The sequence below is a fragment of the Castanea sativa genome, chromosome 6 (genome assembly GCF_040712315.1).
Source record: "Castanea sativa cultivar Marrone di Chiusa Pesio chromosome 6, ASM4071231v1".
Classification (NCBI taxonomy): Eukaryota; Viridiplantae; Streptophyta; class Magnoliopsida; order Fagales; family Fagaceae; genus Castanea; species Castanea sativa.
This window is the reverse complement of record NC_134018.1, coordinates 21,230,627-21,250,719: the sequence shown is the minus strand read 5'-3', so window position 1 is coordinate 21,250,719 and position 20,093 is coordinate 21,230,627. Positions and strand designations below refer to the sequence as shown.

Genomic DNA, 20,093 nt, shown 5'->3' with positions numbered 1-20,093 from the left:
CAAGTATAGCTCTTAGTCCAGCAAATAAGGCTTCATACTCAACCTCATTGTTGGAAGCCTTAAAGCCCAGCCTAAAAGAATGTTCCACTTGTAATCCTTTCGGCGTGATTATAACGATCCTGGCCCTCACTCCCATTGCACTGGATGCCCCATCCACAAATACTTCCAAATGGCACGCGATCCCCATTTCTTCTCTCGGGAAAAACTCCGCAACGAAATCAGCAAGAACTTGGCCTTTAACTGAACTTCTGGGTCTATACCGTATGTCAAATGAACCTAACCTAGTCCCCTACTTGGATATTCAGCCTGTGAAGTCAGACCTCTTCAGCAAGGATTGTGATGGATACTCGATTAGCACATAGATAGTATGGGCTTGAAAATAATAGGGCAGGTCCCGGGTGGCATGTACTAGTGCCAGCACCAATTTTTCTAGGGTCAAATACCTGGTCTCTGCATCGAACAAAGTCTTACTAATATAATAGACTGGCTGCTGTATACCTTAATCTCTCATTAACACGGCACTCACGGCATGCTTAGATACAGAGAGATACATGAATAAATCCTCACTGGGCTCCGGTGTCGACAATATCGGCGCCCATACCAAATACTTCTTCAAATCCTAAAAGGCCTCCTCACATTCTTCGGTCCACTGAAATCCTTTCCATTTCTTCAACAGTTGATAAAAAGGACGACACTGGTCAGCAAACTTTGAAATGAATCGGTTCAAAGCGGCCAACATACCAGTCAATACTTGTACTTCCTTAGGATTGCTTGGGGTCTTCAGGCATTCTATGGCACTAATTTGGTTTGGATTCACTTCTATTCCTTGGTGAGTGATCATGTACCCGAGAAACTTGTTAGCCCCCACTCCAAAGACGCATTTGTCAGCATTGAGACGCAGTCTATGTCGTCTAAGTACTTCAAATATCTTTGTGAGGTCACTGACATGCCCCTGCTCTACTTTGCTTTTCACTACCATATCATCAATGTACGCTTCCACCCTATGAGCAATCTTATCCCTAAACATTCTAGTCATCTTCCTTTGATAGATGGCCTAGCATTCTTCAAACCAAATGGCATCACGGTATAGTGATAATTCGCATCGGGAGAGATAAATGATGTCTTTTCCTAGTCTTCAGTGGCCAAAGCGATCTGATGGTAACTTTGAAAAGCGTCTAGGAAACTCATCCTTGGGTGTCCGTACGTTATGTCTACCAGTTGATCGATCTTCGGTATCGGGAATGGATCTTTCGGGCATGCTTGGTTAGGGTTGGTAAAATCCACACACACCCTCCATTTACCATTTTTCTTTTTCACAACTACTGTATTCGCCAACCACTCCGGGAAGAAAACCTCCTTTATCACCCTCTCCTTTTTCAGCCTCTCCACTTCTTGCTTAACAGATTCCACATGTTCCTTGGTCTATCTCTTCGGCCTTTGTTTCTTTGGGGGGGGGGGGGAAAGGTATGACGGGTCCACATTAAGTCGGTGAACTATGAACTCCGGACCTACTCCGGGCACCTCATACAGACTTTAAGCAAAAACATCCACATTTCGTATCAATAACAATAATATTTCTACCCTATCCTTGCTTGGTAGATTTGCTCCTATTTGGAAGCTCCTATTCTTATTTGGCAATATTCTCACTTTGATCAGCTCTTCGACACAACTGGCCCCCTTTTTCCCTAGGGGCCCCAATAATTGCTATAAAGGAACCTCCTCTATGAATTCCTTCTGCTATATCTCTCGGTTAACAACTGCCAAGCACTGCCTTACCACTTTCTGATTTCCCCTCACCGTCACAATGCCGTATTTGGTGTGGAACATAACTTTGATGTGCAATGTGGACGGAACTACCCCGATTGTATGAATCCATGGCCTACCGAGAATGGCTGTATACGAGGAAAATGAATTAACCACTGTGAACGTCACCATTACCTCATTCTCCTCCATATTGACGGGGAGCGAAATCTGCCCCTTAAGAATTACCATTCGGCCATTAAATCCAACTAAAGGTGTATCATACCTGGATAAATCTTCGTTCTTCGGTCCAAGCCCCTTAAACAGACCGAGATACATTACTTTAGCCCCGCTTCCTTGGTCCACCAACACCCTTTTCACTACAAAGCCGTTAATCCAGGCCGTAACCACCAATGCATCGTCATGTGGCTGGGCCGTTCCTTCCAAATCTTCATCATTGAAGGCAATGGGTTCCTGAACATACTTCATCCTTTTCCCCGATGGTTGTTCTTCTTGAGGACTTTCTGCTGGCACCACGGTCAATACCCCTTTTCTACGAGTCACTTGAGTACCCATTGAAGTAGCATGTATCATTTCTATCATGCTTAATAGGGGTGAGAGAGGGTTACCCTGAGGTCTCGAGGTTTGCTCGGCTCCTTGACCTCCAAGGTCCACAACAAACTCCTTCAAATGCACCGACCTCACCTCCAAATGATCCTTTAGAACTTTACATTGCCTGGTGGTGTATCCTTTGTCCCAGTGATACGTACAATACAAATTCTGATTTCTTCGGGAGAGGTCTCCCCCCGATCTTGCTTGGCCACCGAAAGTATGGCTCGTTCTTTTTTCGGTCCAGAATTTTGTGCACGGGCTCCTTAAATGTCACATTAATCTCATTGGTATGAGCACCGGGCTCCTGGATCCTTAAACTCCCCCTGGATCTAGACTGAAAGCCCCCTTGCCGGGATTCTTTCAAATACTGCGGTGTGACTGGTGCCTTCCCCTTGCTTTGTTGTTGATCATCTTCTAATCTCTTGTACTCCACAATATGCTTCATAAGTTGCCTCATATCCTCGAGAGGCCTCATTGTCAATAACTCTCGTAATTCAGAATCCTTAGGCAAATTCAACCGAAATGTGCTTACCATGACTTTCTCGTTTCCTCCACCAATCTCGTTGTACAATTCCTAGTATCTGCTGGTGTAACTCCGAAGTGTTTCCCCAGCTCCCATCTTCATAAATAACAGAGCATCCACTGGCTGCGGTACCCGACTACAAGTCATGAACTGAACACCGAACTCCTGAATTAGCTCTCTAAAACTATGGATTGACCCCTTCCTTAACCCATTAAACCACCTCAGAGTGGTTGGTCCAAGACTAGACCGAAAAACCCTACACATCAACACATCATTATGATTATGTAAAGACATCATCTGTATATAATGACTTACATGTTCCACTGGGTCTGTTTTTCCATCGTAAGAAATAAATGGGGGTCTGGTAAATCTACTTGGCATGGGCGCCCGTTCAATTACTTCCGAAAATGGTGACCGTGCGGCTTTACGTAACGCTCGGCCCATAGCATCTAGCGTGGCATTCCGAGGCCTTCGCCGCTCAGGGGAAACCGAGTCTCTATCGCCATAACCTCGAGATCAATCCCGAGACCGATGTGAGCCTGATTAACGGGATGCTTTTCCATGGCTGCCCCTTACTGTTTCAGACCCTTCAGCATGCTTATTGCGATTCCTTTGTGGGCGCCTATAATGTAATTCTAGCTCCAAATCCCTTATCCTTCTCCACATGTGTTCCAACTCCTGATCCCTCCTATCATGACATTTGTAAAGTTGTTATTTACAACTATTTTTTGTTAGCTTTAATTCCGTGCCAAATTTGATTGTAATTTTGTTCAATCATGTTTATCCTGTATTTTATGTGGGTTTTAATTGTATTGGTTGTGTGTGAGAGAGAGTGTGTGTGAAGACTCAAACTTGCATTTGAAGAATGAGTGGTTTTCGCGGATATCTCGCGAGTAAACTTCCCGTGAAGTAAGCCACGTGAAAAGCACATGACTAGAATGCGAAGAGTCTTGACAATTTGGTGACAACTGGATTTCACGAGTAGCTCGTGGGTAAGACCTTCTCGTGAGATACCCGCGAAACATTCTATTTTGCTATTTTGGCTTATCTGCTCCACCATGTCTTCACCTACACTATATATATACTCACATTATCCATATATTGTGAGGAGTGATTTTCAGAGAAAAAACCCTAGCAAACACACTTGAGAGTTGGAGATTGTATACCTACAATTATCTACACAATCCTTTGTGGCTTTCCTTATACTCCTACCTTCCCATATCCATATCCCTTTCCATATTCATATCCTTGAAAGGTTGATAGCCCAAACACTTACCACACCCAATCTGAGTGTCTAGTGAGGTTTTGGTACTATTGGGAAGTATTGGAAGAAGCCAAGCTTTGACGGGTGCAATCGGGCGCATTGCGGGAACCAGAAAGCTAGACAAGACACGGTTCCGAGAAGCCTTGTTGGAGTAGGAGCTTGGAGGGCTTAGTTGCATTGAGTAGATTGGGCTTGGAGGGTCTCTTGCTAGTCGTGTATCCCAACTTATTGTCTAGTGGATCGATAAACTGCTTGAAGGGTGCTGGAGAGGTTTTTTGTCAAGTTCTTCGGTTTCCTCTTTGATAACACATCGGCGTGGTATATTGTGTTTGCATTTCTCTTCCTTACTCTTTTAGCTTTCATTTTACTGCTGTGATATGATAAATATGGCTTAGAGTAGTTTTATTGTTTGTTTGCTCGCATTTACTCTTTTCCGCACTTAGTTTAAGTTAATGTAAAATCAACTGAGCCGTAATCTTTTTATTTGGGGTTTGAACAGCTCTTGTGTTTTTAACAGAAATTCAAGCTTTCAACGTTCATGGCCAGAGATTTTCGACACTGATTGGTACGTTTGTGACGATCCTTCCCTAGAACTAGAGTGTTCCCCTTCTTGGTCGTGACTTCAATCCCCATTTCTCTTATGCATTCTTTCTCGCCAACTTGAACCCTGAGAAGACCCCCCCGAACCACTAGCGGCATAGCTGGCTGAGTGATGTTCGGACATCTTCCTCACTCGATTCTTGACAGAATTATAGCTACGTAGGAGATTTCCCCAGATGATGTCAATTGTACGAGCCCAAGTTCCCTTAATGGACCGGACCTAGAGTTGGGCTTTAAATTTATTTGTATAGTGGGTAATGAGTTTCTTACTATGGGTAGCTCCTTAGCCAATCCTTAATAAGGAATTGGCCCACCAATTGTTGTTCCCCTTATTCCCCTTCAACCACTCTCACTACTTCCGTCTTCTTTTTCTCTCTCTCTTTCTTCCCAGAATTTACAACCCCTTCTCTTTGTTCCCTTCTCCTATTTATAGCTTGAGGTTAGTGGGAGGCTTATGATTACCCTTTGGTTTCACTCGTGTGGGTGGGGCCCCAATTGATTATTCTTGACAAGGGATTTGCTTCGTTGGAAATTGTGTAAAGGACGTTGGAACTAGAGACAACCTTCGAAGTTTGCTTGGCATCGTGATACCCCATGGCACTCCCGAGCTACTGAGTAACTACCCTCGCAACATAGGACTAATCCACCAATCACCCCATACATGGGCTATGGCTACGGGCCAAGCTTGCGAATAGTGAACCGGTCGCGACATTGGGCCTAGGCCCGATAATGTTTATGGTTCTATTCCGGATTGGGCACAAGGTAATTGGGCCTGTGGCCATGTGCCATACATATTTGTTGGTGGATTTCCTCACAGTCCTACAGGTTTTGCTTCAAACATAGCCCAGACAGCCCAACCTCTAGTGTCCCTGTGGTTTCTAGCCCAAAACCTCTTCCCCTTAGATTTTGGTTCTTACTTTCTCTGCTCTCTTTGTGTTTTCGTCCCCTTTGTGTTTACTCCCTCTCTCTTTCTCTTCTTACCCTTTCTCTCCCTTCCTAGAAAAACCAACCTTCTTTTTCTGTTTGCCCTCACTCCTTTATATATTCTCCCCTTAGTGGGATTCAACTCATTATTTTTCACCAGTTCCCATACAATCCCACTTTCACCCATAATCCCTAGAAAATCATGTCTTTTGAAGATTCTCTCCAAACTTGTTCCTACTGCCAAACTGCATTCGACAACGAACTCCCCAAAGGCACTACTAGTACTTTGGGCCGATCTGAATTTATCTGTCTCCTCATTGATTTCCCACTATCTTATCGGTTAGTAATGGGCTGAGATCGGCCCGAATGCTTAGCAATTCCCCGAACAATGCTCTCTAGATCCTGACATACTTATTGTTGGGCTGAGCCCATTCCCACAAGGTTTGAGCCAGCTTCAATTCCCCAGTCTTGCCTTGGTACTCAAGCTGATCTCGGGCCTAAGTTTGGTGGGCCGGTATTGATCACCCGGGCCCAATTCCCTTACAAATAGTATTAGTATGGAAGGAGCTTATCAAAAAATAAAAATAAAAAGGTATGGAAGGAATAATATATTCGATTTGCATTTCCCAACATCTCGTTGGATAGTGGGAAAAGTTTGCTAAATAGCATAAATTTAGAAACCATTTTCCAAATAGCACTTGACCAAACTTATTTAGTTATGTAGCATATTTTTGGAACTCAAGTTTGTCAAACTTGAGTTCCAAAGTGAAACTTGAGTTTACCAAGCTCGAATTCCATGCATTACGTTTGATCAGATTGCCATAATGCTTGGAACTTGAGTTTGGTAAACTCGAGTTTTACTTGAAACTCAAGTTTGACAAACTCAAGTTCCAAAAAACATGCTACATAACTAATTAAGTTTTACCTAGTGCTTTTTTCCTAAATATTTCCAAAATCATGCTGTTTGGCAAAAAAGGCCTTGGATGGTGGTATAGGATGGGTGACCACTTGGTCTTCTTCATGTCTTGCTTGTCTAGAAACCAACTTGGTAAATGATGTATCATAAGTTTTTTTTAGACTTAAACATTTTGTAACAAAGTTTTTGAGATATAGAGCATAAAAACTCCAAAATTGAACGATTTTGGTTAACTTCCAGCAATTTGGAGATATTCTTTATAATTAATTCATATGCCCAACAAGGTAATGCACACTTAGTCTATTATTAAACTCTTAGAGAGCATTTGGTTGGCCGTAATGTAATGAACATTGTAGTCACATTATATGGATGTGTTCATAATGTGAACATTACCATGTTGGTTCATTAAATTATACATAATATTACAATAATCTAAGATTATGAAAATTTTCACATTATTGTAATGTCATCGCCTTTATTCAATGAAGATAATCTCTGAAATGGAATAATTTATCCAATTGAAAAAAAATTTCCACACTAATAAATTCTATTTACAACATAGTCTTGGATTTATTTTAATTTTTTGGACATATGTGAGATTTTGAATCTCTTAAGGAACTGAAAAACCAAAAAACAAATAATAATATTTCCTCTTTTCTTTCATCTTCTCTCATCCTTTCACAATTTTCTCTTGGCAGCCAAACGGAGATCACCTATGGTTTGTTTGGTTGGGAGAATAGAAAATTGAAAAGGGGTGAAAAAGTAGGGGATAGAAGAGATTGTAGTTTTCTCTCAATATGTTTGATTGCAGGGGTGAAAAAATGAAGGGAATGAAAATTCTTTTGTTTGGCTAAGAAGAAAAGTGAGAGGATAAAAAATGTAATTTGTATAAATTTACTCTCAATCTCTATTTCATAAAAAACAATAAATCATTCCTGTTGTTCTAATAAAGGGTAAAGTGCAAAATGAATTATTTATATAAGCTGCGGGATTCTTTGTGTTAAGTGTCAACTCCAGGCTCATTGATAATTATGACAGCTTCTTCTAATAAACCGTGATGGTTGAGGTCTTCTAAGTATTTACTGTTGCTATTAGGGGTCTTTTTAGTTCTTTGAATCATTTAATCTTAGCCCAATTATTGGATGGTGTTGTTTTCTTCACCTGTACTGGAATTCCACGTTAAGTGCTAAAGACATTTTTCATGTAGGGCTTTTGTCAATTAGTTAATTGATGATTTTTTAGCAACTTTGCGTAGCCCGTCCACGGCCCCCTATAAGTTATACTCGTATTTTTTTTCGATGCAATTAAATTAGTATGGAAGGAACAAGATGGACTCTCCAAAGACCAAAAAAAAAAAAAGAGTCAAGTATTTGGATGATATGCATTCTATTATAAAATCTCAAATGCTGATGATAGGATTTGGATATGTGGATTTAGATTTGGGTTATTAAAATCCAAATACTTTTGAATGATTAAAAAAAGAGAAGTGTTATGTCCACAATATTTTATAACATTTTCACAACAAATTTTAGGTGGTAAGTTGTTATTGGTTCTAATTTGAATTTATCATTGAAATTACTTTTTTGCCCACCATTGACAACCAATAACAACTTGTTATTTAGAATTTTTTGTAAACGTGTTATGAAAATATTGTAGATGTAGCATTTTTCTTTTAAAAAAGGTCAACAATTTAGATTTAATAAATCCACCAAAAATTTTGAACTTTAAAGTCATTGAATCTAAAATAATATCTAAAATTAATGGATTTGAAATATCATTTCAAATATATTGATTTAGAATCCAAATTCAGATTCAAGTTTCGAAACGTAAAACTAAATATATTTCGGCTGCGTTTGTTTCAGCTGAAAACTAATTCAGGAATTACTTTTACACCTTTGTGTGTGTTTGGCTCTAACAGAAAATATGGTCAAATGGAAAATCAATTGTACATTGACTGTAAAAACACCCATTTCTGCCATAAAAGCAATGCAGCCCTTATTTTACCTTTAAATGATTTTCAGGACTCAGAGAGAGAGAGAGAGCACAGGTGGTCGTGTAGCCAAGCTCCGGCCAGCCCAGATCGTGTCGCCCCCACTGCCCAGATTGCGCCGGCCAAGCTTCCTCTTTTTCCTTTCTTCTTCCTCAATTCTTCTTCTCCCTCTTGCTCAACATCACTGATCTAGCCGCCACCGACCACCAGCCCACTCCACTCCACCCCCAAACCCACCTGATCTGGCCGTCGTCGTCCTCCATCCACTCTGATCTCTCTCTTTCCCGATCTATCTCTCTTTCCCTTAATCTTCCACTCTTTCTTCCTCATTCTCTCACCAAGTATCTCTCTTTGTACTTTTGATTTTTGGTTGTGTTAAGTGTATATTTTGAAATTTTCTGTTATAAAATTTGTTTGGAAGCTAAGAAAATGTGAAAAATTTGTAGGAAAATAGCATTTTCAGAATGTTACCAAACATCAAAAATCATTTTCCGAACTATTTTTCATTGTAGAACCAAACGCCCAGATTTCATTTTCCTTACCAGAATTCATTTTCCACTGCATTCATTTTACACTTGGAATTCGATTTACATAGAGCCAAATGCAGCCGTTGTATATTTCTCGCCCAATGCTTCTTGAGGTATGAATGAAGCCACAATCTTAGTGGTCTCCGCCTCCTCTATGTGACTATTTTGTCTCTCCAAAAATTCATTTTCTGCTTAAAGGCTAGTAAGCAAAAGTAATTCTTTCTTTATAAGCAAGAAATCTTTGGTTCGGAGTAAGACTCAATTCCAAGGTTTTTTTTTTTCTTTTTTTTTTTGGGGGGGGGGGGGGGGGAGAAGAAGTCAATTAGTCAATTGATTTTTGGGAAATGTTAACGGTGTGTAGCCCATCCATGGCCCCTTGTATTTTTTTTTAATAATAATCGTACTATTCCAAGGCAACTAAGTTTTTTGAGGGGCCCAATGCAATTAAATTAGTATTAGTATCTCTCCAAAAAAAAAAAAAAAAAAGTATTAATATGTAAGGAGATTCTTAAAAAAAAAAAAAGGTATGGAAGGAATAATATATTTAGTTTGCTTTTCCCAACAGCTCGTTGGATGGTGGTATAGGATGGGTGACGACTTTGTCTTCTTCATGTCTTGTTTGTCTAGAAACCTATTTGGTAGATGATGTATCATAAGTTTGTTTTTGGACCTAAAACATTTTGTAACAAAGTTTTTGAGATATAGAACATAAAAACTCCAAAATTGAGGCCCCGTTTGGTAGAACATCTTAGTAGCATGTTTTTAGTTTTTAAACAACATTACACGAATTTCTACACACTTTTTTACCCACACGTATTTCAAAAAAATACAAACAACGTTACTTAAACTCCTCTACCAAACGGGCCCTGAACGATTTTGGTTAACTTCCAACAATTTGGAGATATATTTTTTGTAATGAATTCATATGCCCAATAAGGTAATACACACTTAGTCTATCATTAAATTTTTAGAGAGCTTTTGGTTGGCCGTAATGTAATGAACATTATAGTCACATTATATGGATGTGTCTGTAATGTGAACATTATTGTGTTTGGTTCATTAAAAAATTAAATTATACATAATATTATGGTAATATTTTTTTTGAGGAAATATTATGGTAATCTAAGATTATGAAAAGTTCCACATTATGGTAATGTCATTGACTTTAGTAAATGAAGATAATCTCTAAAATGGAATAATTTATCCAATTGTCAAAATTTTCAACACTAATAAATTCTATTTACAACATAGTCCTAGATTTTGAATCTCTTAAGGAACTGAAAAATTCAAAAAACAAATAATTATATTTTCACTTTTCTTTCACTTTCTCTTAGTAGCCAAATGGAGATCACCTAGAGTTCGTTTGGTTGGACGGATAGAAAATTGAGAGGGGGTGAAAAGTGAGGGGATAAAAAGAGATTAAAGTTTTCTCTCAATACGTTTGGTTGACGGGGTGGAAAACTGAAGGGATTGAAAATTTTTTTGTTTGGTTGAGAAGAAAAGTAAGAGGATAGAAAATGTAGTTTGTGTAAATTTACTTTCATGCCCCTATTACATAAAAAACAAAATTTTCATAGTTTATAAAAATTAATTTTTTTAATTACTACAAACTTGCAACCTAACGTAATTAATAAAATATCTAGCAAAAGAAAAAAAAAACTTGTCATTTGATATGGAGAAAAAAAAAAAGAATGTAACAAAACAACATCCTCACCATACACGGTAGGATGTAAGCAAAAAAAAAAGCTTTCTAGTTTGAAGGGGGGGAGGGGGAGGGGGGGGAGGGGGTAAATGAGTCATTTTCCATCTACCCTCTTCCCACACCAATTATCTCTCCATAACTCTCTCCGAATTGGGGGATTGATTTTTTTGGTGGGCACGGGGAGAAAAAACATAGGCTCCACCAAAATCTCCCCCCCTTTTCCCCTCTAACCAAACAACTCAAAAAAATGTTTTCTCTCCTCTTTCCCCCTTTCCCTTTCTATCTCTCCCGAAATCATCCCAACCAAATACACTCATAGAGATTCTTCCTCTTTTTCTTCTATTGCATAGTGACGCTTTCTCCATGACAAAGAAATCATTGTCTTCCAAGGTAAGCTCTATTGTCCAATTGAATTACTAGTGCTCCAAGACTGAGTTGTAACGATCTGCAGAAGCCACCATGGTAGCCTGATCAAGCTTGACGATTGCGGTTATGGATTGGGTTGGTTTGGTTAGGGATTGAGCTTTTGTGTTTGTTGTGGAGAATTCTAGGGTTGTAGATGAATTGACCATAAATTCCTTTCTTTCTCTCTACAATTAAACTTCATGGCCGAAATTCCTTGTGTTGTCACCACCAATCTCTGCCCTACATAGCTAGCAATCGCTATTGTGATGGTGTCTCTCAATCCCAATCTCCATAACTCTCTTTGAATTGTGGGATTGATTTTTTTGGTGGGCACGGGGAGAAAAAACATAGCCTCCACCAAAATTTGCCCACCCCCCCCCCCCCCCGCCTTTTCCCCTCTAACCAAACAACCCAAAAAAGTGTGTTCTCTCCTCTTTCCCCCTTCCCCTTTCTGTCTCTCCTGAAATCATCCCAACCAAATACACTCATAGAGATTCTTCCCCTTTTTCTTCTATTTCATAGCGATGTTCTCTCCATGACAAAGAAATCATTGTCTTCCAAAGTAATCTTTGTTGTCCAATTGAATTACTAGTGCTCCAAGACTGAGTTGTAATGATTAGCAGAAGCCACCATAGTAGCCTGATCAAGCTTGACGATTGCGGTTGTGGATTGGGTTGGTTTGGTTAGGGATTGAGCTTTTGTGTTTGGTGTGGAGGGTTCTAGGATTGTAGATGAATTGACCATACATTCTTCTCTTTCTCTCTGGGATTAAACTTCATGGCCGAAATTCCTTGTGTTGTCACCACCAATCTCTGCCCTATACAGCTAGCGATCGTTATTGTGATGGTGTCTCTCAATCCTAATCTCCATAACTCTCTCCGAAATGGGGGATTGATTTTTTTGGTGGGCACGGGGAGAAAAAACATAGGCTCCACCAAAATCTCCCCCCCTTTTCCCCTTTAACCAAACAACCCAAAAAAGTGTTTTCTCTCCTCTTTTCCCCTTCCCTTTTCTATCTCTCCTGAAATCATCCCAACCAAATACACTTATAGAGATTCTTCCTCTTTTTCTTCTATTTCATAGTGACGTTCTCTCCATGACAAAGAAATCATTGTCTTCCAAAGTAATCTATGTCGTCCAATTGAATTACTAGTGCTCCATGACAGAGTTGTAACGATCTACAGAAGCCACCATAGCAGCTTGATCAAGCTTGATGATTGCGGTTGTGGATTGGGTTGGTTTGGTTAGGAATTAAACTGTTGTGTTTGGTGTGGAGGATTCTAGGGTTGTAGATGAATTGACCAATAATTCCTCTCTTTCTCTCTATGATTAAACTTCATAGCCGAAATTCCTTGTGTTGTCACCACCAATCTCTGCCCTACATAGCTAGTGATCGCTATTGTGATGGTGTCTCTCAATCCCAATCCCTCATTCTTTCTCTCCTACTCATGAGTTCTCTCTCTTCAATCAGGTTGATATGGTGGCTTGAGTGAGAAAATTTTGTCTATCTTGTGAATCTAACTTTTTAATTGGTGAGAAAGTATAGGAAAGTGAGGATTATGTTTAAGTTATTTTGTAGATTTGAGTTGTTTGTTTGGTGTGAAAGTGAAGGTTTGATTTAATTTTTTAAAAAATTAAAATTTTGTTGAGATATTTGAAAGGACATTTTTGAAAATTCAATGTAAAAAAGAAGTGTTGCATTTGTAAAATATAATGAGAATGTAACTAATGAACCAAACATTGTAATATTATATTTTTGTAATGAAATTTCAGGAATCTAAGATTCCAAGAATGTGACATTACAATATAACTAGTGGATGTCCCGCGCGATGCGCGTGTTCGTTATTAGTTATTCTATAATACTCATATGTGTTATAATGTTTGAAAAATTAATTTCGATTATGTATTATACATCACTAAAATATAATGAATGAAAAAAATTGTAACACAATATATCCATAAGTAACCATAATTAATTAGACTTTAAAAATATCACTATATGCCCTTTTATGTTTGATCATATGTACATATATATTTAGTTCTTACATTTGACTATTTCCAATATAATTTTTTTTATTATTTCCTTTTCTTTTCTTTAGAAGTATTTTTTTTTTAAAGAAAACACGTAAACTTTTGAAGGCTAAACATCTAAAATTTAAGGTTTATAATTTCTAATTCTTAAAACTAAATATACATGCCAAGAGATTAAAAATAAAACAATAATTGAATAGGGAAATATAAACTTATACTATTTCGTATCTTACGTTTAATTTTACTTACATCTGAGTACCTTAATCACTTACAAAGATTAAATACTTTCCAAAAATATAAATAAAAACAAAAAAACACATACTTTTTAGAAACCTCATATGTTGTGAAAAGATTGTATCAAGCTTTGATAGTGTTGTTAATGAGTTTACTTACGTCTGATTACCTTAATCACTTACAAAGATTAAACACTTTCTAAAAATATAAATAAAAACAAAAAGCACATACCTTTTAGAAACCCCTTATGTTATGAAAGCATTGTATCAAGTTTTGATAGTATTGTTAAGGAGTTTAGAGCATATGCACCTGAAACCAAAGACAATTTCATACTCTTTTTTACACTAATTTCTAACTCTTTGTCTCTCTATCTCTCCAGTCCTATTTTTCTTTTGGCCTTTTGATATTTTGTGAAACTGGAATATATAAAAGAATATGAAAACTAACATTGAATGGAGAAAACCTTTCATTTCTTAAATTAATGATATTAAAAATGAAAGAGTTCAAAAAGTTGGAAAAGGAAGTAGAACCAAATCTTTAGTAATTTTCTACATTTATGGCTTAAACTAATCGTTAATAAGAAGATGGAAGGTGAAAGACTAAACGAAAAAGTACTCATACAAAGTGACACATGGCAGAACCTTATGCACTTCTGCACGATGTCTCTGCTTTTATATATATATATTGATGTGACATTACATTATTTGAACCAAACATCCCCTTAACTTAATTCATCACTATTATTAAAGTACGCATGTGATAAGCAATTGTTGTGCTGCACTTTTTTCTTTTGGTTTTTCGGTTTTTTCAAGTAAATGCTCAGATCATTCTTATATGCTTCTTAAAAAAAAACATTTTATATTACCTAAACTCACTTTATTTATTTTTCGAAATTACTTTTACAGCACACTGTATATTTTATTCTTTACTTTACATTTTTATACATTAAAATAACATATTTTTTATTCGCATGCTGCTATACTAACATGGGTCTACAAAAGAAAGATTAAAAAATACAAAAAAAAAAAAAAAATTGATATACATGATGCCACAATAAAAAAAAAAAAAGATGTTACTCTAGTAAAACGTGTTGTTATCTACGAGAAGTTATTCTATGTTACCGATACATGTTTCTTTTCTCTCATATAAGTGTAAACCCCATAAACCGATACATGTTTCATGTGAGAAAGAAGAAACATGTATCGATAACCAGGTGGATTTTTTCGTTATCTACGGTAGTTTTTTGACCAATGGAGTGTGTTTTTAATGCAAAAATGATCAATGGAAATACTCTCACTGACAGTCCCACGGGGGAGAAGTCCCATTTGGCCCCTATTAAGGTAATGGGCAAAGCCATAATAATAATAATAATAATAATGCATATTTTTGGTCATCCATGACGTATTGTTTGGTCTTGAAAGGAGGGGAAGGAACTTTCCAAGTCTTCGTCAACGTTTACTCAAAAAGTCAATAAAAGTTTGAATGTTATCATGGGTAGGCTGGACTCGTTTTCGAAGTTGGCAACTTCATTGGTCTTACCAATGACTTTTTAATTTTGATGGCACATAGCGAGACTTTTCAGACCTAAATTATCCACCAAAAATTTTGATGGATTTTGATGGCCAAAATTATCCACCAAAAATAACGCAGAGGAAAAGAAAGGTCATGCTGTTTAAACATTAATTGATTCAAATTAACTAAAAAATTGATAATACAATTTCTCTAAGGGTATGCATTCGTTTATCCATTTAAATATTAGGAAAACATCTTCTAATTTGAGTTATTCTTTTTACTTGCATTTTTTACTAATTAAAAGTGGCAATTAAAAGCGGCTTTGTCTTTGGGAATTTGAATTTGAAACACAATAACAATAAAGAATAAAACTTCACTCAATATATTTTTATTGGGTGAAAATTTAACAAATTTATTATTAGATTACATTTTCTTTTTATATATTTCATTCAGGTAAAATTTATAAAAATAAATAATATTTCTAAAAAAATTATTTCTAAATAATAAAAATAAATAAAAATATTTTTTTAAGTCCATTTAAATAATAAAAATAAATAATATTTTTATTTTTATTTTATTTTATTTTTTTAAGTCCAGCGCCTCTTACACTGCTCATGGGACATGAACAGTGCAATCAGGCATATGCACAGTACTTTCAAGCATGAACAGTAATTTTTTACTTTTTTTTTTATTGTTTTTAGTTTTCAGCAAAATAAACGGTATCCAAACACACACTTAATCAACTGTTGAAAACCAATCAAACTAGTATGAGAGTGGACTTTCTTTTTAATTTTTAATTTTTTTTTGATTGAGAGAGACCTGAGGGTGAACCAATAAGTAGCCAAGAAAGAAGGGCTGTATTATTATTTATTTTTATTTTTTTGAATGGAAGATATAGAAAAACGATATTAATCAAACACTAAAAACAATTGGAACAAATAGCTCCCTAGGCCATAAGTAACAAAGACAATTAAATAAGGGAGACAATCTACGAGCAAATCTTGTTGGAAATGACAAGGCCGGTCAAGCGTTTCGAGGTCTAAGATGAAATTTTCAAATAAGGTTTTTATGTTATCACTTAAATAAATTTTAACTAGTATTTTATATAATAATTTTTTTAACTAGCATTTTATCACTTAGAGTAGAATTTTTATCTTATATAAAATTTATTAAATAAATAAAAGTTATGTAGTAAAATTTATAGTCTTTTTAGCCATTTTTTTATTTGAATTATTTGTGATTAATAACACGTTTATTTATAAGACCTATTTATTTAAATTTATTTTTATCTCTTACTCTATCTTATTATAAATTAAAATATTTTAATATCTTTCAAAAATATTTATATAAAAAAAAAAAAAAAAATTGCCCCACATTTGGGGCTTCTCTAGTAAGAGGGCCTACGCAATGACCCCTAAGCCTACGGCCGGCCCTGGGAAATGAGCGTGTATTATTATAAATGAGTGTGTGGTCAGTCTTCACACAGCAGTGTTGTTCTTGTTCATCCTTCTTTTTTCTACAAGAAAGAAACAATTACCAAAGCCATGAACACCTCTGCAATGACCAACTATTCACCAAGATGGCACTCACTGCCATGGTTTCTCATCCTTTTCTTTCTTTCCACCACCTTCTCTGTCATCTCTGTCTCATCCTCTGCCTCTCAAGATATTTACTATGAACACTGTTCTTCAACTGTCGCTGGCTCCCACCCCTATCAAGTTCCACTCTCAAAATTGCCACTTCCTCGAACCCATAATGGTTACTACACTGGTGGTGATAAACTTCACAACCAAAATTCGGATTCTTACTATCTCCCTTTCTCAAACTCCATTTCACTTAGCACCAGAGCTGTTCATGAAACTGATATCTCAGGCTTGTTCAAGGTTGAACTGAGTTTGACAGTTGGAGTTTCAAATATCTACTACCAAGATAGGCGTCGAAGAAATTCAGTAACTTTTAAACTACAAGGTTACTGGTCAGAACCAAAAGGGAACCTTTGTGCGGTTGGAACAGGTTCTACCTACTCCAAAGAAGATTATTTGCTTAAGCTTTCTGCACTTCTTAAGCTCTCTAATCTCACAAAGTCAACTGATATTACTAGTTTGATTAGTGGGACTTTACAGAGTCTGAGTTCTGATAATGAAGATTCCTACTTTGAACCAATTTCTATGTTGTTGTTTGCCCAAATGAATTACCAGTACACATATGTTTCCGATGATTCAAAACGTGCTTTTTCTGGTGGTAGCGATCATCTTCCAAAAGGCTTGCCACTTGGTTCTCTGCCACCACAAACTTTCTGTTCAATTGTCTCAAGGAGAATCAATCAATTCAATTTGAAATATTCAGGGGGTTGTGTTTCTGCAAAGAACTGCAGCAACCCTTTGGATGAGAGTATTGGATATATGCCAACTATTATGTCTCTGAGTGAAATCAAATGTTCAGAGGATAAAGAAAGGATGCGAGTCCTGGTGAAGTTTGCTAACGGGAGCTATATTGATTATTACCGGCCTTTCAGTCCCAAAATGACTCTGGTTGGGGAAGGATCATGGGATGGGACCAAGAATCAGCTCTGTATTGTTGCTTGCCGGTTTATGGGCATGGCACAATCTTTTTCTGATGCTCATCTTGGCGATTGTTCAACAATGTTGACCTTGAGGTTCCCTGAAGTCTGGTCAATCAGAGGCGCTAGTAGCATTGTGGGACAAATTTGGAGCAAAAAATCTGTGCATGAATCTGGTTACTTCGATAAGATTATGTTTCAAAGTGATAGCAATCGAGGAGGTGCCGTTGAGTCTACTGCGAAGTATGAGTATTCCAAGATTGACATAGCGAGGAAGTCATGCTCAAATCCTTCTAAAACCAAAGGGAAAATATACCCAGATGCGTTTTCTAATGAAATGAGAATAGATATGTCAGTGAAAAATTCAAAAGGAGAAGTTGGCTGGGGTTATTCTGTTCCAATCTCTGTTGGTAATCAGCTCCATCAGTACTCAAGCTCCGTGGAGTCTGAAGAGCCAGCGAATTTCAGCAGCAGTGGTCCAGTCAATATCAGCTACCACATAGGCATCACAGTGAACTCTATGATCTCTCCATTCAACGCATCTTCAACATCATATAAGAGGGTTGAGATCATAGCAGAAGGGTTGTATGATGCTGAAACAGGAAGCTTGTGTATGGTAGGCTGTAGAACTCTTGACTCAAATGATCATGCACCAACAAATGATTCTCTAGATTGTAAGATTCTTGTCAAAATTAAGTTCCCTCCAACAAATAAAAGGAATGCTGGTCGAATCAAGGGAAGCATTGAAAGCACAAGGGTCAAGTCTGATCATCTCTACTTCGAAGTTTTAGACTTTTCTGCATATGCTTATTACACGGATGAAGCCTCCATTTGGAGGATGGATGCGGAAATCATCATGGTACTTATCTCCACCACACTTTCATGTGTGTTTGTGGGACTTCAACTCTTTCATGTCAAAAGAAATTCTCATGTGCTTCCCTTCACCTCACTTGTCATGCTATCAATTCTAACTCTGGGCTACATGATACCTCTTGTGCTCAACTTTGAAGCCTTGTTCCTGAGAAATTCTCGTGGGAGAAGTATATTCTTTGACAGTGGTGGATGGATTGAAGCAAATGAGGTAATTGTAAGGATAGTTGGAATGGTAGCTTTCTTGTTTCAATTCCGTCTTCTGCATAGAACATGGTCAGCAAGAAGGGGTGATGGAAATCAGAAGGCTTTGTGGATTGCTGAGAAGAGGGTTCTCTTTGTAGTTTTACCATTATGTGCAGCTGGGGCTTTAGTCGCTGTGATAGCCAACTGGGGAAATAATGAAAATGATGTTGTGATGGATACCTATTCCTTAAGAAGTACCAATCCGCGTTCTCTTTGGGGTGACTTGAAATCTTATGCTGGATTGGTCTTGGATGGTTTTCTTTTGCCTCAAATACTGCTGAACCTGTTTTGGAACTCCAGAGAGAGAGCTCTCTCTTGTGGATTCTACATGGGAAACACTTTAGTCAGATTGCTACCTCATGCATATGATCTTTACAGGGCTCACAATTATTTTCACCAGTATGAAGGGTCATACATATATGCAAATCCTGGTGCAGATTTTTATTCCACTGCTTGGGATGTTGTTATCCCTCTTGGTGGTTTGGTTTTTGCATTGATCATTTACTTGCAGCAGAAGTTTGGTGGTCGGTTCTTCTTTCCTCGAAGGTTTAGAGAGTTGGAAGGGTACGAAAAGGTGCCTGTGGTTAGTGATGCATAATTGCCAGAGGAATCTTACATTCCCCATCTATGGCTTTATACATATATTGAGCATGTTGTATGTTTTGTAAATTAGCTGTATGATCTCTTTGGGTTATCGTTCTTGTATTTAAGCTTATGCCTCTTTCAATTCATGTCCTAGCTGATTTTATTTCTATTTGGCTGGTACTCTGTTTCATGTAAGGGTCAGATTCCTTGAATCTGATTTTGACATTAAGGAACCGGATAATTTTTAGTTTACCCTGCCTCTTTATATTACTCCTCCTTTACACGCATTTGTGATTCAGTTAGGATACTTCAGCATGAAAAAAAGAACACTTGTGTCCTCTATCTAACAGGCACCATGAAAAAGTGTAGTGTTGAACAGTTAGCTTCACTAGTGTTGCTAGGTGACATAAGTTTATCCAATCAATAATCACATAAAATTAAATATGTGGCTTGTAACAGAATTGATAGCTACCATTCTGATTACCAACACCTTAAAGCTTTAGCAAATGAACTAATGCAGTTGGGAAAATTTTCTTGGACTACAAAGAAATGGTGGTGAAAAATGGGAATCAGAGGGAACGTTGATTTGCTTATTTTGCAGCTACTGGCAGTCTAGCACATTGCTTTGCTTTGTGTACTTTCTGAAATAAACCCAAGTCAATCCAAAAAAAAAAAAAATCGAAAAAAAGATCACTCTGTTGACATTTCCCGTGAATTCATTAGTTTGATAGAAATTTCCGTGCCTTTCGATATTATTGATACTTTTTTTTTTTTTTGGGTTTCTTGTTTCAATAACCATAAAGCTTATAAACAGCCTTACTAGTGTGTTCAATGGTACTTGAAGCCCAGTCA

General features: G+C 37.3%; 2 protein-coding genes across 2 annotated transcripts; one reads left to right on the top strand and one right to left on the bottom strand.

Moving 5' to 3' along the window:
• Window positions 1-1,737: 1,737 nt before the first annotated feature.
• Window positions 1,738-2,334, bottom strand: LOC142639637 (uncharacterized). Its single transcript, XM_075813787.1, has one exon. It carries the CDS (start codon window positions 2,332-2,334, stop codon window positions 1,738-1,740), a length of 597 nt encoding a protein of 198 aa, XP_075669902.1.
• A 14,190-nt stretch (window positions 2,335-16,524) lies between these two features.
• Window positions 16,525-19,254, top strand: LOC142639636 (uncharacterized). Its single transcript, XM_075813786.1, has one exon. It carries the CDS (start codon window positions 16,525-16,527, stop codon window positions 19,252-19,254), a length of 2,730 nt encoding a protein of 909 aa, XP_075669901.1.
• Window positions 19,255-20,093: the final 839 nt, after the last annotated feature.